The sequence below is a fragment of the Dama dama genome, chromosome 14 (assembly GCF_033118175.1).
Source record: "Dama dama isolate Ldn47 chromosome 14, ASM3311817v1, whole genome shotgun sequence".
NCBI lineage: Eukaryota > Metazoa > Chordata > Mammalia > Artiodactyla > Cervidae > Dama > Dama dama.
Window position 1 is genome coordinate 64,707,740 of NC_083694.1, and position 17,998 is coordinate 64,725,737.

General features: G+C 44.6%; 1 protein-coding gene across 3 annotated transcripts in view; it reads right to left on the reverse strand.

The window, feature by feature from the left end:
* KCNK2 (potassium two pore domain channel subfamily K member 2) overlaps positions 1-14,052 on the reverse strand; it is a 121,596-nt gene extending 107,544 nt beyond the window's left edge. For 2 of the 3 annotated variants that reach the window (XM_061160951.1, XM_061160949.1), the window contains exons 1-2: positions 13,751-14,052; positions 10,228-10,538 (exon numbers count right to left, since the gene is read on the reverse strand). In XM_061160951.1, coding sequence (XP_061016934.1) covers positions 10,228-10,538; positions 13,751-13,796 — 357 coding nt within the window. In that variant the 5' untranslated portion in view covers positions 13,797-14,052. The remainder of the gene's footprint in view (positions 1-10,227; positions 10,539-13,750) is intronic. The other variant, XM_061160952.1, reaches the window with a different exon arrangement.
* Between the last annotated feature and the right edge of the window lie 3,946 nt (positions 14,053-17,998).

The following is a 17,998-nucleotide window of genomic DNA, read 5'->3' on the forward strand; positions in this document are numbered from 1 at the left end:
CTCTGTGTCGGGTCTTCTATGTCAAAACCCTTCAGACAATACCTAACATGAAGACTTGGAATATTTCTGAACTGCCCCCTACACAACAGTGAGCAAAAAAATGGAGATGGCAAAATGGCATGCCTATGTGATCCCATGTGTGTATAATTCTGCATGGACATATGCATATGTGTGCATACACACACACATACACACACACACACACACACACACACACACACACACCCCAGTCTATTCCATTTGTGTATAATGCCTAAAGAGAGGTCTTGGCTAACTCTGGGGGGAAGGATTTCAGATTGTTACTTTCATCTGGATTTTGTACAGGATATTATAAATACTTTGTAAATGTTATAAATCAAGAAAGGGATGCAAGTGCTATAATCCTACAGACAGAATGTTAACTTAGTGTGTTCTTGCAACTATTTCCCTCTGCTTTTCCACTTTCCACTTCTGTCTACCTCTTCCTTCCAGGTAAGAATTCTCCAGCTCTAAATCGCCTTCCCTGACTTACCTCACCTGCTCAGGCTTCAGCATGACTTGTGCCCAACCACATGTTTCTGCATTATATTTCAGCTGCTCACTGTGGCCTTATAATTGCACTCTAGCTTTCCACGAGCACATAGCTTGCCTTGACACTTACAGACCTGCTGCATCTTCTGCTGCTGATCTAAGTACAGCATGGAGTGTATAGATGCACCAGCAACTTCAAATGAAGACAGTGTATCCTTGGTGCACAAGTCAGAAATCTGATCTAGTTTGTAGGATTGGATAAAACCAGGGCTCAGGGTGAGAAGACACAAGAAAATAACGTCGCTTTCGAAGAGGCATTTGGAACAATGGAAATGAACTACAGAGTCACCAGGGTGACTGCTCTGCAATTCTAATGCAGTTGTTCCACTGTCAGCACCTCAAGCCAAAAAAGGCTGAGTGACCTGGGGTTGGACATTCTGTGCCTCAGTCTCCCTATCTACAAAAGGGGGTGATGAAGAATAACCTCTCTGCTTCCCGACCAAACAAAATCAAAGTACTTTTTAAAAAAGATGTATTCATGAACTAGGGCTTCCAGGGTAGCTCAGATGGCAAAGAACCCACCTGCAATGCAGCAGACCCTGGGTCTGGATTCCTGGGTCGGGAAGATCTGGAGAAGGGATAGGCTACCCACTCCAGTATTTTTGGGCTTCCCTGGTAGCTCAGACAGTAAAGAATCTGCCTGCAGTGTGGGAGACCTGGGTTCGATCCCTGGGTTGGGGAGATCCCCTGGAGGAGGGCATGGCAACCCACTCTAGTATTCTTGCCTGGAGAATCCCATGGCCAGAGAAGCCCAGTGGGCCACAGTCCAAGGAGTTGCAAAGAGTGAGACATGACTGAATGACTAAGCACAGCACAGTCCAGCACCCTTAAACTAAATACTTATTGGGTATTTACCATCACTAGACATTATGCTACACACATTCTTGTGTAACCATCTAAGGAAAAGGCCCTGGAGATGGAGTCACAAGGAAAACTCTAATCAAGGTACTATTTTGTCTCTTCCTGAACTACAAGGCACTTAATCTGTCTGTGCCTCAGTTTCCTCATTGTACAAATGTTAATTAAAATATACAAGTCAGGGGCTGTGTGAATTAAGTAATATAATATGCCTTAACATGCAAAATAGTATTCAAATATATGACAAAGTGAAATGTAGATATACAACTCTAAGAATTTTACAGCCACCATCATAATTGATATTGACAGATATATACTAGTCAAGCTTCACTCTAATACTATTTGAGCTTTACATCCAAGTCATGTTTTTAGTTTAGACCAAAGAAACTGTCAGCCAAAAACTATTTTTAAATGTATTACAATGTATTTGCAAAAGAATTTCTCACATTCTCCAATAACCATTCCAGCTATCAATTCATGCCATTATTATTTTAAAATATTCCTTTTTAATGCTATCAGTTTGGGTCATATTTTATTGATATATAACATTCATATAGCACCTTACTAATCTTTTAACCAATATTAACTACTTAATTTTCATATATCCTTTGGCGATAAAATCATTTTCTGACAACTACTTTTATGCTTTATACAAAAACTCAAGTATAATTAAAAAACAGTGAATGAAAATATCTCAGTTGTTACTTGATTTACTTACACATGGAAAAATGTTTTCCATTTTAATGCTTTCACTCTGAAAGTCAAGATAACATTAAAATATAGGGAGATGGGAGGCAAATACATCTCACTAAGAAAGTAGCAAATGAGAGAATTCTAGGAAATCCCAGGGAAACTGGAAACTGACAAGGTTTTCCTTAAGATTTCTATATCACCCTTCATACCTTATTCCTTCTTGTAACTGTGAAGACAGTGCTCCTGAGTAACCCTCACCATTGAAGCCCAGTTTTTTTTTGTTTTGTTTTGTTTTTTAAACTTTTTTTTTTTTTTATTAGTTGGAGGCCAATCACTTCACAACATTTCAGTGGGTTTTGTCATACATTGATATGAATCAGCCATGGATTTACACGTATTCCCCATCCCGATCCCCGCTCCCACCTCCCTCTCCACCCGATTCCCCCAGGTCCTCCCAGTGCACCAGGCTGGAGCACTTGTCTCATGCATCCCACCTGGGCTGGTGATCTGTTTCACCATAGATAGTATACATGCTGTTCTTTTGAAATATCCCACCCTCACATTCTCCCACAGAGTTCAAAAGTCTGTTCTGTATTTCTGTGTCTCTTTTTCTGTTTTGCATATAGGGTTATCGTTACCATCTTTCTAAATTCCATATATATGTGTTAGTATGCTGTAATGTTCTTTATCTTTCTGGCTTACTTCACTCTGTATAATGGGCTCCAGTTTCATCCATCTCATTAGAACTGGTTCAAATGAATTCTTTTTAATGGCTGAGTAATATTCCATGGTGTATATGTACCACAGCTTCCTTATCCATTCTTCTGCTGATGGACATCTAGGTTGCTTCCATGTCCTGGCTATTATAAACAGTGCTGCGATGAACATTGGGGTGCACGTGTCTCTTTCAGATCTGGTTTCCTCAGTGTGTATGCCCAGAAGTGGGATTGCTGGGTCATATGGCAGTTCTATTTCCAGTTTTTTAAGAAATCTCCACACTGTTTTCCATAGCGGCTGTACTAGTTTGCATTCCCACCAACAGTGTAAGAGGGTTCCCTTTTCTCCACACCCTCTCCAGCATTTATTGCTTGTAGACTTTTGGATAGCAGCCATCCTGACTGGCGTGTAATGGTACCTCATTGTGGTTTTGATTTGCATTTCTCTAATAATGAGTGATGTTGAGCATCTTTTCATGTGTTTGTTAGCCATCTGTATGTCTTCTTTGGAGAAATGTCTGTTTAGTTCTTTGGCCCGTTTTTTGATTGGGTCATTTATTTTTCTGGAATTGAGCTGCAGGAGTTGCTTGTATATTTTTGAGATTAATCCTTTGTCTGTTTCTTCATTTGCTATTATTTTCTCCCAATCTGAGGGCTGTCTTTTCACCTTACTTATAGTTTCCTTTGTAGTGCAAAAGCTTTTAAGTTTCATTAGGTCCCATTTGTTTAGTTTTGCTTTTATTTCCAATATTCTGGGAGTTGGGTCATAGAGGATCTTGCTGTGGTTTATGTCGGAGAGTGTTTTGCCTATGTTCTCCTCTAGGAGTTTTATAGTTTCTGGTCTTACATTTAGATCTTTAATCCATTTTGAGTTTATTTTTGTGTATGGTGTTAGAAAGTGTTCTAGTTTCATTCTTTTACAAGTGGTTGACCAGTTATCCCAGCACCACTTGTTAAAGAGGTTGTCTTTTTTCCATTGTATATCCTTGCCTCCTTTGTCAAAGATAAGGTGTCCATAGGTTCGTGGATTTATCTCTGGGCTTTCTATTCTGTTCCATTGATCTATATTTCTGTCTTTGTGCCAGTACCATACTGTCTTGATGACTGTGGAAGCCCAGTTTTTTAAATAACTCCTAGATATTCTGGTAAAATAACCCACACTACTAGAAGGAGAAGGGGATGACAGAGGATGAGATGGTTGGATGACATCATCAACTCAATAGACATGAGTTTCAGCAAACTGGAAATAGTGAAGGACAGCCTGGTGTGCTGTAGTCCACAGGGTCACAAAGAGTTGGACATCACTGAGCAACTGAACAGCAAAAAGCAACTAGAAGTTTACACATTATGCTATCTAAAAGTGCCTTCTCCAGAGATTAACCCAGAAATATTAATGGGATGTTTATATATCTTTCAGGTAACTTTATGTTAAAATCATGTTCTAAAGTCGAAATTCATCCAAAAGAAAAGACAACCCTTTTAGAGGACAACATGACGTTGTATCCATAAATAAAATCATCAAAAATGGGCTTCCCAGGTGGCACAGTGGTAAAGTGGTAAAGGTTTCTCCTGCCAATGCAGGAGACGAAAGAGAGGTGGGTTCAATTCCTGGGTGGGAAAGATTGTCTGGAGTAGGAAATGACAACCCACTCCAGTATTCTTGTCGGAGAATCCCATGGACAAAGCAGCCTGACGGGATACAGTCAGGGTCGCAAGAGAGTCAGACACGAAGTAAGTGACTTAGCGCGCACACACACACGGATCTTCTTCAGCAACCAAAGTCTGTCTGATGGACACTGCTACTGCTGCTGCTAAGTCGCTTCAGTCGTGTCCGACTCTGTGTGACCCCATAGACGGCAGCCCACCAGGCTCCCCCATCCCTGGGATTCTCCAGGCAAGAACACTGGAGTGGGTTGCCATTTCCTTCCCCAATTCATGAAAGTGAGAAGTGAAAGTGAAGTCGCTCAGTCGTGTCTGACTCTTAGTGACCCCATGGACTGCAGCCTACCAGGCAAATCCCTCCTGGGATTTTCCAAGCAAGAGTACTGGAGTGGGGTGCCATTGCCTTCTCCGCTAATGGACACTCTCAGTGTACAAAACTAAGCTCCCCCAGCACTCTTCCTCATCTCAGGAAAATGAGAACTGCCTTCTCTTAGTTCCTCAGGACAAAAATATTGGAGTTATCTTTAACGCCTCACCTTTGCCCTGCCCATCTTGTCTGTGAGTAGGTCTCACTGGTGGCCTTGCAAACTATATCTAGAATCTGACCATATCTTACACCCTTTACACAACCACCTTACTTCAAGCCTCCCTTATCCCTGATCCATCACCAGGATTATCGCAGCAGCCTCAGAACTGCTTTCTCCATTTCTGCCCGTGGCCTCCTGCCGTCTATTCTCAACTCAGCAGCCAGAGGGATCCCGGTGAGACACACGGCAGAGCAGGACACTCATCTGTACCAAAAAAGCCAAACTCCCGATTATTGCTTACAAGGCCCCACAGGATTTGGTCCTCATCACCTGCCTGACATCCCTCTCTGCCACGCCCTCCCAGCATCCCGGCGGCTCCTCTGCATGCCAGGGATGCTCTTATCTCCGGGATATGCCGAGCCCTCTGCTGAGTGTTATTCCCCAGAGGGTCCCTGAGTTCATTCCCTCACTCCCTTCATTAAAAGTCACCTTATCCGTGAAGCTTCTTCCGTGACCTTATCTAACATCCATCACCAGGACCATCCAACATTTCCTACCCCACTTCACTCTTATTTTTTTCTCCTGAGATTTATCACTCCCTAACAAACTCTGTTCCCTTAGGAGAATGCAAGCTCACCCAGGGCAAGAATGTTCACATTTTATTCTCTACTGTGTTTCAGTGCCTGGGACAATGCACATAGCAGGAATTTAATAAATACTTGTGAATGAATAAGTGATGGTAGATCCCTGGGTCAGGAAGATCTCCAGGAGAAGGGAAATACAACCTACTCCAGTATTCTTGCCTGAAGAATTTCATGGACAGATAAGCCTGGTGGGCTACAGTCCACGGGGTCCCAAAGAGTAGGACATGACTGGGTAACTAACACTTTCACTTTTTTTCACATATCTAATATAACTATGCCTCTACTGGCTCACAACATTCAAACAGGAGTAAATCAGGAAGTGTTGTCCAAAAAGAATATTAAAATACAGGTTATATATTCTCTGTGTATATGGAGAGAAAGCTATGTTATAAAATATAAATCACTGCATACAGAGGACTATAATTTGATATTCATTACACTTTACTAAATAAAACAAAAGAAAACTTTGCAGCAAACTTTAATGCGTATTACCTGTTTTTAGAGGCAGTAAATTCAAGGGCTAAAAGCATAGGCTCTGGAGTTTGTCCATTTAGCTTTGAATAACACTGCAGTCTAACTTTTAGAAAATTAGCTCCTTTTGACTCAGTTTCACGTAAGTTACATATAGATAATAAAGCACATTCCTCACAGAGTTGTTTAAGAGAATTAAAGGAGATAACACATATAACGAGTTAGAACATTGTCTTGCACATAGAAATTGCTCATTAAATTTTGGCTATTATTAATGTATTCACAACTCTTGAAATTTAAAGATGTTTCCATATATTTTTCTGTACTGATATCAAACTAACAAATGTAAAGAAAGTTGAAAAGTCAAAGTTTTCAAAGTATTTCACCCCAGAAAAGATCTCTTTGTCTTGATATCTCTGCCGCCACCGCAATCTTGCCTTAGAGGGCCTGTGCCAAAAACAGCACTTGGATGGAACACACATGTTGGGAATCAAAAGAGAAGAGGAAGTTGCTCTCATGTGCCTTAGGGCTGCATTTCCCTATCTCCCTCCTGCCCCCAAGTCTAGGCTATCCTGTGACACAACCACAGTGTGGAATGAGGTTGCAACTGCCCACTCAGAGGTGTAATTAATATCCCCCCCCCCAAAAAAAAAGAGCACAGACATCACTTTGCTGACAAAGCTCCATATGGTCAGAGCCATGGTTTTTCCAGTAGTCATGTATGGATATGAGAGTTGAACCACAAAGAAGGCTTAGCCCCGAAGAAATGATGCTTTTGAACTGTGGTGTTGGAAAAGACCCTTGAGAGTCTCTTGGACAGCAAGGAGATCAAACCAGTCAATCCTAAAGGAAATCAACCCTGACTATTCATTGAAAGGATTGATGCTGAAGCTGAAGCGCCAATACTTTGGCCACTTGATGCAAAGAGCCAACTCATTGCAAAAGACCCTGATGCTGGGAAAGATTGAGGGCAGGAGCAGAAGTGGGTGACAGGGGATGAGATGGCTGGATGGCATCACTGACTCAATGGACATGCTGCTACTAAGTCACCTCAGTCCTGTTCGACTCTATGCGACCCCATAGACGGCAGCCCACCAGGCTTCCCCACCCCTGGAATTCTCCAGGCAAGAACACTGGAGTGGGTTGCCATTTCCTTCTCCAATGCATGAAAGTGAAAAGTGAAAGCGAAGCCACTCAGTGGTGTCCAACTCTTAGCAACCCCATGAATTGCAGCACGCCAGGCTTCCCTGACCTTCACTATCTCCCAGAATTTGCTCAAACCCATGTCCATTGCAGAGAAGTCAATGGCAACCCACTCCAGTACTCTTGCCTGGAAAATCCCATGGATGGAGGAGCCTGGTAGGAGCCTGGTCAAGACATGACTTAGCGACTGAACAATAACAGTGAACAAGATTAGGTTAACTGTAGGTAACCTAAGGTTAACTGATGTTGGTCATACTGTCCTACTATCTACTTCCTCCTCCTTGCCCACTCTTCACAAAAAGAATCCAGAATTCCTTCTCTACAGCACTAGGCCTGAACTTCTAACATCACCTTTTTCACCCTCAGCACTGAAAGCCATGAAAGAGTGCAAACTCCTAGGAATAAAACCAGATCTGAAGACCTGAACTTTGATCCTAATGATACTGTCCGGAGGAAGTCAGCGGGGCTTCTGTGTTTTAGTTTCCTAATCCTTAGTGCTGCAATATTACTGCTTAATATGACTACTCATGAGGCTTTAAGACAGGAGTAAAAGGGAAAATAAACATGGGGAAAACACGTGGAAATTTATGAGAATCACACAAATGAAATGTAATTCTAATATATGATTCCTGGCTCATTCGCTTTCCTCCCTATTTAGACACTGATCTTGACCCTTGGAGCCATGCCATTACAAAGATTTCTCTGATAAGAAGAAGTTATATTCAAAGGGAGAAAACTAAACCACAGGGTTAGAAAGGTGATGGATATGACATTAAATAACAGGCAACCTCTGCATTTAAAAGTACTGAATAAGCACCAAAATCCTTAAGATATTTTTGAGAAGCAAAAATACTCAATCAGCAGTGAATATCAATAAGGCTAAAATGGATTGCCTGTGGATAGCAGAAAGAAATAAAAAATTAGGTCATAGACTGAGCTCCATTTGTGTTTATTCCAAAAACAATGTAACATTTTCTTTCTCTGCGGAAGACAAAAAAATCTCTCTGGAAAAGGTGAGGATGCAACTACCTGAAACAGATGCTTCCACCCAATTAAAAGATAAGCAGGGAAGGAAAAATAACAACAGCAAACAAACCTAACACTTCTTGAGCACCTCAATGCCTTACATGGATTATCTCTTTACTCGTCACAGCAACCTGTTTGATAGCTTTTCTTCCTTCATTCTAGATAGATCTTTCAAGGCTTAGAGAGGAAAATTACTTGTTCAAGATAACACCTCTAGTAAAGTACTCAAATGGAGTTTAAAACATCTTATCCCATCCCAAAGTTGAGATTTTTACCACAACTCTGCCAAAATAACCAGGAGCTCTTCTAAAACTCAAGGGAAGTGGGGATTCTTCAAAGATTTTTAGTACCGCTACGGATGATATGCACAAATCAAAAGTGAAGTGGAAATGGGCTTATGCAGGAATAGGAAACGGGATGGTTGAATCAATATCATCCGGCAGGTACATTGCCAATATTGAAAATGGTGCCATCATCTACAAACAGTAGGGAATTCAGTATCTAGTGGCTAAAGAACCTTTACAAAATTTAAGCCCAATAGGTGAGGTGCAGAAGTGCCGAATGTGGTGGGTGAGGATAAGAGCATACTAGCTTTGATAGCTTTTAACAAAACCTGAATGAGAACTTGTGTGTGTATTCTATAAACAGGGCAATAAAAGACAGAAGTAACATTTGGAGATCCATGGCAAGAGGAAATATGAGAAGAAAGGTCATAAAGCAAGAAACTGGGTAAAAATCACTAATAATTTCTTCCCTCAATCAACGATCCCAGCTCACTCAAATGATGTAAAAAACCAAACATAACATGAGGAAGAAGCTGCTCAGTTGATGACTCACAGATGGTTTTCAATCTCATTTGACTTAAAACTGGTAAGAAAAATAGGCTCCATAGAAAAATGAATATATATATATATATATATATATATATATATATAGTTAAAATGTGTTCAACTATCCATCAGATCTCTCCTTGAAATAAAATTCTAGGGTTTTCTTCTTGACCAAGATTCTTGGTTGGACCAATGTATTCTTTTAAACAAAAGAAATCTACAACAAACATATAGCCATCTCCAAGGAGTCTAACTGAAATTTTTACATCATTTTGGGATTAAAATTTTTTTGAAAAAAAGTTTTTCCATAAGGATACTACTCTGCCATTATAGAGTAAATTAAAACTAAATTACTTTTTATTCAAAAACTCCATTTTTCTGTGTTAGTAGTAAATTGCTTTTAGTTGGGGTTTAGAGAAGCAGTGATTAATTACTTCTGCCCAGACACCTAAAAAAGCCGTTACTGGAGTTATACTTTGGTTAGATTAAAGAAGTGAGCTACGGCTTGTTAACCATGAGGGGTACCCACCTTAAGCGGGTCAGACCACAACCCATCTTTTCTTTCCTACGGTGGCCAGTGACGCAGTTACTACACTTTTCCCACCTCACATTTTCCCTTCATTTGTCAACGGTCCTCTCACCTTGCGGGCCTCCAGCAAGGTGACCCCACATTCACAGGTGGTCACTGGCAGTTCCAAGACAAAGCAAATGGAAAAAAGGGAGAGTGACAGAAGGACAGAAGTGACAAAAGGACAGAAGCAGAGAAACATGAGGGCAGAAGGGGCCGAGAAGGAGCAGCAAGCAGGAGAAATAAAGGAGAAGGAAGAGAAGAGACGACAAAGGCAGGAAAAGAGGGAGGCAGTACAATAACAAGAAAAGGAAACGGTGGCCAAAGACGTCTAGGCTAGGGAGAAAAGTGGAAGAGGACCCCATGGGCACATGGAAGGCCAAAAGCTGAGTTACTGCCTCTTCCTCTGACTTGTCTTCCCCGCAGGGAAAACGGAGTACCAACTCCTGGGCGCCTTACCTGGATGAGTTCGTCGAGCTCGGTAGAATTGACACAGGCGTGTTGGGAAATAAACGTCTGCTTCTGGATCACGATGGTGGTCCGCTGGGAAATCTCGTGAGGCTGCTCCAAGGCTTTGAACACGGTGGCTCCAATGATGAGATAGAGGACGACCACCAGGAAAATCGTGGAGACCGTCTTCCATTTCATAACATTGATGGTCGTGTCACTCTCCACCCGGGAAGCAAGCACGGTGGGCTTGGTGGAGAAGGACAGCCTGGGTTTGGAGTTCTGAGCAGCAGACTTAGGATCCAGCAAATCAGGGGCCGCCACTGCCAACAACAGAGAAGGGAGGTTAGAGGGGTCAGCAAAAGTGGCCCGGACTCTGCCCGCTATCCTGGTAAGAGCTCCAGAGCCTAAACCAGAAGTGCGCCCATGAGGTCGCATCCAGGACCATATATGAGGTGCAAGGAGAAGGGGGTGGGTCTCAGCTCTCTGCTGCTATTGGGGTTTCCAAAAGGAGGAGGAAAAAAACAGGAGGCGGACCAAGAACCTTAAAAAAAAATGAATAAAAGAATGCCTGCAGTCTTCCTAATTAATTTAAAAATTTATACATGTCCAACGTGCTAGTAAACACATTTGCAGAACTACTAAGAGTTGATGGTACTAAACTAGATATCTGAATGCTCATAAAGAAGGCTAATGTATTATTCCTGTTCTCAAGAATACTCTGTATCACAAGCAAATTATCTAAAAATCCGTTACAATAAAGGAACTGTATTATAAGTGAATTTGCACTCTAGACATCGTTGCTCAAAGTAAAACATTAGTAAATATCTGGTAAAATGTGATAGCAAATAAACTACTCAATAGTTCTATCATTTCTTTTTGCTCGCGTCCAAAGTGGGCTCATGATTAAGTATTCTCTGTATTTTGTTATTCAATCTCTGATATCTTGAAAAAAGGAAAACAAAAGTATTGTCACCCATTCTGGCACAATCACAGGTGCAGCCAAGAGATGACAAGTTCTTTCCATTTCAATAGTGAACATTATCAAGAAAAAAAAAAAATTAAAACCTTGTCTCACACCTTAGACCTACGTGCTCTGTACAAAGCTAATTGCTCCATTAGAGTGGATTTATGAGTTCTCTTACAAATTCCCACATACTCTGGGGTGACTCTAAATCCATTCATTATTTATCTCAGCTGTTCCAAAATATCATTAATGGATTTCTTTTTAGAAAATTCAAGAGATACTAGGCTTCCATTTGCTAAAGGGAAAATAAGCCATTTACAGAGTATTTGATTGAAAAGGCAACACTGAACCAAAACGGGTGACAGAATGGCTGAAAGATGGGACACTTCAAAATATCATTAACTCTGACAGAATAATTGATTTACCACCCATAATTCTTACAGATATAAGGAAAATTACTTTGTTGTTGTTGTTGTTGTTTAGTTGCTAAGTCATGGCTGACTTTTTGCAACCCTGTGGACTGTAGCCCATCAGGCCCCTCTGTCCATGGGATTTCCCAGGCAAGAATACTGGAGTGGGTTGCCATTTCCTTCTCCAGAGGATCTTCCCAACCCAGGGACTGAATCCACGTCTCTTACATTGGCAGGTGGATCTTTACTGCTGAGCCACCAGGGAAGCCCAAAATTACTTTGGTGTTTAATAAAATGGTAACCTAATCTGAATAACACTTTTTAGGTAATCACATAAGAAATACCTATGCAATTGCACCCAAACATCATACAGGTACCTGAAATTACTTGAAAATAAGAAGGGAATAAGGAGTGTCCATCTTCACATGACTACATACTCTGCCCTCTTGTCTACCACTGTGAGTTAAATGTAGGACTGCCACAGTTGGGAGTTCATAAAATAAATCATCTGTTGCCCATCAGAAAGAAGCTTTGCAAACAAAGCTATGTGAAGCACCAGACCTATGTGAGGAGTGTTGTGTAATGATGGCAGATAACAGAGCGCTCCTCAATCAGCGTAACTCTGAACGATTCTGACTTTGAAGGGAAGTCAGCGCTCTGATGAAGTAACTGGAGCCTGGCCTCCAAGTGGGGATTCCACATAAGTACAGGTCACTTCAGCAGTTCCAAATGGTTCAACCTGCTATGCACAGATATGTACACATTTTCCTCCTGATACAGTCACCGGCTCCAAATCAAACCACAAATGAGCAGACACCTTTTGACATGTGATATTCATAAAGGAAACTTCATCCCAAATAAGCACTGGATATGTGTTTCATGGCTACAGTCCATGGGGTCTGGACTGTAGACCACAGAGTCCAACACGACTGATCAGCTAAGCACGGCACAGCACGTGTTCAAGGCTTTAATTTTTTGAAACATTTTAATAGAAATGTTGATAACAGCTGAAATTACTGTCATCTGCTGTCTAGCCACCTCACCCCACCTCCAAGCTGCTTAGTGAGTCTCAGTGAAAAATAAAGGTCATCGTCTAAAATTAAGCCATCTTTGGAACAAAAATAACAGAAAATCACTCAGAAACTCCACATTATCTCTCTGAAGGAAGCTGTCCAAGCCTTTCCTCCCCAGTTCTCTATGCTCTCTTCTCATCTTTCTGATTTTCCCCATCACTGATTTCTGGTCTGCAGCACTGGAAAACACCAAGACCGTTTACCTGGACGCTCCCAAATCCCAATCCTAAACTGCAATGCCAAACTAAGATATTATTATTATATGATTAGGGGGAAAAAGGAGAGGTTTTTTTTTTTTTAAGACTGTGTGTGTAGTGTGTGTATTATTAAAATATTTCCTGGTGTATTTTAATTCTTTTAAGTTATTGCTTTTTTTTCAATTAGCAGAAATATATATATATAATGCACATTTGGCAGACAGAATGGGCAGAACCTGGTGAAACAACAAAATAAAAAACAACAGTCTTTCCACGCGATCTAACATGGGGAACCCTCTGGGTTTCCATCTCCATGTCGTTTGATGTATGATCATGAAGAGAAGCTCCTTAGAAAAAGGAATCAAAGATTCACCCCTTCCACACACTCTGGCACCATCAGGCCCTCCTTCTCTGCCTGCAGCACCTCACAGCCTCCGCTTAATCCTAGCCTCTCATCCGCACCCACGTTTGTCTTCTTCGCTCCCGGCCACAACTGACGAGTCAATTCCAGGAGAAATGGGCTTTTTTCAGTACCACTGCCTATGCCACCACGCTGTGGGCAACAAGTGTGACCAGGGTCACCCGTCGGGTGACTCCCAAGAGCTGACCCTCCTCCTTCGGAAACTCCCCTAAGTGTCCCAAACCTATACCCAAGACAGATGCAAAACGCCCAGGCACCCGCGGGAGAGTGAGGAGAAGCAGCCAGGAGTGGATCCGGGGATAGATTTGCCTCCAACCCCAGATTGGGATCCAACACCTAGGACGGGAAACGAAAGGTGGAAAGCGTCCGCGTGCTGCCAGCTGGGCTTTTGCAACCCTCCCGGGACTGGCTGGGACGGCAAACGCGCGGCGGGAGATGGGGAAGAGGGGGGTACCCGGGGGTCTCACCTCCTGCTCTATAGCCGGCTCTCTCCCGCGAGGCGCTGGGAAGCATGAGGCATGCAGCATTCACAATTTTTTTTTTTTTTTTTAAAGACGGACTTGAAGCTTTTACAAACAACACGCCATTGTACTCACTTCTTATTCAGAGACGGGCTGCGCGCTCCGAGCTGCACAGGCAGGCATTTTTTTCCCCCGGCTTTGTTTTACAAGGTGGGGAGAGCCAGGGCTGGACGCGGGGAGGGAGGAGGGGAGCGTGAGAAGACACGGAATCGCGGGAAGGAGGGGACACCCGCGGGCCGGGCAGAGGGCGAGGCCGAGGCCAAGTTGGGCTGGGGCGCCGCCGCCCCCGCGCGCGCCTGCGGCCGGGCCCGGGTCACCCGGAGAGCGCGGGCGACCCGGGTCCCGCGCCGGCCCGCAGCCGCCGCCGCCGCCGCGCGCTCCGCCCCGGGCTGCGCGCTGGCCCGGCCCCGGCGCGGCGCGGCGCGGGGGCGGTGGGTGCAGCCCGAGCGGCCGTGCGCCCCGGCGTCTTTGTGCGCGAGCCTCGCTCAGCCCCGCTTCGCATGTCTTTGTGCGTCTCCCCGGCAGAGCCCTCGGCGCCCCGGGGGCGAAGGAGGGGGTGGCACGGTCTGGGCGCGCCGGGCGCCCTCCAGCTCGCAGCTCGGCCGGCCGCCGCCGCTCTCCCTTCCAGGCTCGGTCCTTTCCCTCCTTTCGGAACTCCCTCCCCCTGGGCTCCCCGCCCCCCTTCTCCGTCCGTCTCGCCGCCTGGGCTCGCCGCTCCGCCAGCCCTGCGAGCCCAGACCTCGCCTCGTCTCCCCTGGCTCTTCCGAGGCCCCCCTCAATCCGCGTCCCCGCCTGCGGGCACGGCCCCCGGGTTCACCTGCTGCCTCTCCTCGTCTCGAACCCGTGCGCTAACCCTGCCCCCGCTCTCTACATCCTCACTCACGCTCTCGGGTACACCCGGCTCCAACCTGTCTCCGTCCAGGTCGGGTTGGAAGGTGTGGGCCGAGCTTTGGGGAGCGGAGTTCTGGACTCCAGCACGTGGGCATGCTCCCCTCCCTCCCCCACCAGGGCTGTACAGAAACGTACCCCCTGAGTCCCCTGGAGCTGGGGCAGTAATAAGGACGCTGATTTCTTCTAGCCCGCGCCTGGGGAAGGGTTATCAAGCCCCAGCGCCCTCCACCCCCCGTCTTCCAGGGTGCTGGACCTGGGCAACTAGCTTCTGTCGGCACAACGTTGATCGAATGGGGAAGGCACCGGGAGCCAGGATGAAGACATTTAGGGATGCAAAGGAAATGGAAGAAAAATCCATTTGGTTCTCAGGGCAAGACCTCTTTGGCTGGGCACAGAGGTTGCGAAGGTGGTCGGTGGGGACCCCCGGACCTCAGTCTGAACTCGGTGCTCCGCGCGCACCTCCGCACCCGGATCCCAGCTTGGCAGGTACCTCCCAGACCGCCGCGCTGGGGCCGCTGGACCCCTGGCGATTGTGGGGCGGGAACCGAACCCGCACGAGAGCGGGCAGAAAGTGGGCAGACGCCCGGCTGCAGCTGTGATGGGCGAGCCTTCTCGCCTCACACAGGATGTAACGGAACTTCTGCCGGTTTGTAAACTCTTTCCTCCTTCCCACTTGCGCAGCGGGAATCCCCTTCTGACCTCCACCCTCCCACCTCCAGCGCTGTGAGAGAGTTTATCCTCCAGAACCGCTGCTTGGTCAGATCGGAGCATCTCCCCAGGGATCAGGAGAATTTCCTCGCGAAAGCTATAGACGTGAAGGAGGGACGGTAAAACGGAAGGGCTCTGGATTGTAAAAAGAACGTTGTATGCGAGGCTGTGGCCGTCAACGATTTGAAATGCCAAATTACTTTTTAAATTCCAGAATAGACTCAGCCGGCTGTCTCCTTCTTTCTCCTATTAAAAATATTTCCCTTATTAGGAATTCCTTCCTGCTGGAATTGAAACGGTGTTCTCGACTTCTGCTTTCAATAATAAAATAATCCGATGTCCTTTGTGAAATGTGAATCTGATCCTCTCACTCGCCAACGTAAAACCCTTTCAGACTCTCTAGGTCCCATGTAAGGAGCTTCCTGGTCTGGCTTCTCTTTCTCATTCCTGGCCTCTGTACATACGGTCACCTTCCCTCACACACCTTCCCCAGTCCTCTCCCCAACTTTACATGACTAAGATCCTGCATCAGTATGGTTCTCCAGAGAAACAGGACAAATAAGATGTGTGTGTGAATTTTATTTTGGCTCACACAACTACGGGCTGCCAGGTCCGTCTGAAATCTCTAGAATAATTCTGGAAAATCAGGCAAGAGTTGACGCTTCGGTCTTGAATTTCCTCTTTTCTGGGAAACCTTAGTTGCGCCCTACCCACATCATCAAGGGTGATCTTTCCTTAAAGTCTACTGATTGTAGATGTTAACCATATCTACAAAATACCTCCACAGCAATGCCCAAGCAAGTATTTGATGAAATAGCTGGGTGATATAGCCTAGCCAGGGGGCTTCTCTGGTAGCTCAGTCTGTAAAGAATCCACCTGCAATGCAGGAGACTGCCTGCAAAATGCAGGACACCCAGCTTCCATCTCTGGGTGGGAAAGGTCCCCTGGAGGAGGAAATGGCAGCTCACTCCAGTATTGTTGCCTGGAGAATCCCATGGACAGAAGAGCCTGGCAGTCCATGAGGTCCCAAGAGTCAGACATGATTTAGCAACTAAACCACCCCTGCCATAGCCTAGCCAAGTTGATGCATCAAACTAACCATCATAGGTGTTATTCTCCAGATCACCCAGTTGTTGAAGTTCTCCTGAAACCTAGTCTGGTGTCTCACACATGCTTTTGTTTGTGCACTTGTCACATTGTGTTGCTTCTTTAACCAGACTGTAAGCTCAGTTCAAAAAGCTCAGTTCCTTAACCAGACTGTAAGTCATTGGAAGGACTGGTGCTGAAACTCCAATACTTTGGCCACCTTATGTGAAGAACTGACTCATTGGAAAAGACCCTGATGCTGGGAAAGATTGCAGGTGGGAGGAGACGGGGATGACAGAGGATGAGATGGTTGGATGGCATCACTGACTGGATGGACATGAGTTTGAGTAAGCTCCAGGAGTTGGTGATGGACAGGGAAGCCTGGCATGCTGCAGTCTATGGGGTCACAAAGAGTCTGACACGACTGAGCAACTGAACTGACTGACTGAAGTTCAGTTAGCATATAAACCATGGCTCTGTGTTCCCCATAGTATCAACAGTAACCAGTGGCTACAGATAAATAGGTGTTTGATAAACATATGAATGAAAGTGTGATTGCAGACATCATTTATCTGACCTCCTTCTAGGTTTTTGGAACTAAGTATCTTACATTTATAGAAAATGAAATGAATTCACTCCAGAATCATTTTCTACCCTATTATAGGCTTCTTGTTCTCCTAGTAAAATGACCCCCCAAACACTTTGCATAGCCTTTTTTTTTTAAACTTTTCCCCTTTTAGTTAACGACTTGATGGTTCTTTTCTGTTGCATTTGGGTCTTTTGCAAATTTAGCCACACCTTGCCAAGCACTAGTCCTCTGTCCAGTTGGCTAACACTTACTAAAGTGGGAGATTAATTCATAGTTTAAATCTGCCTATGGGGACTTCCCTGGTGGTCCAATGGTTAAGAATCCACCTTGCAATGCAAGAGAAGCAGTTCAATCCCTGCTGAGGGAACCAAGATCCCACAGGCTGCGGAGCAACGAAGCCCATGTACTGCACTGCAGCTTCTGAGCCCATGCACTCTGGGGCCGTGGACTACAGCTACAGAGTCCATGCGCCGTAACGAAAGACGCTGGATAACGCAGTGAAGATCCCACCTGCTCAGCTAAGACCAGATGATGCCAAATAAGTAAGTAAATAAATAAATACTTTTAAAAATAATAATAAAAATAAATAAATTTACCTGTGTAGTGCCTCCCTGCTCATGGTACGTAAGACTCATCACCAGTCACAAATGCTGATTGGCCATTTTCCCTTCTCTCAAGTCATGTACTGCAGTAGTCTTTCATGTCCCCCTTGCATATCCTCATGTCAGACACACACACACAGACACTTACACACAGACACACAGGCACACACACATATATATAGGGCTGGGGGTAGGGGGCCACAGATTTACCTTACAGAGATATTAAACTAAGATTTTAAAAAGAAACAAAATTTCAAACTGTGACATTAGCAGGAATCACTCCAACAAGCTAGCTTCACCTCAATAATAATTCAAAAA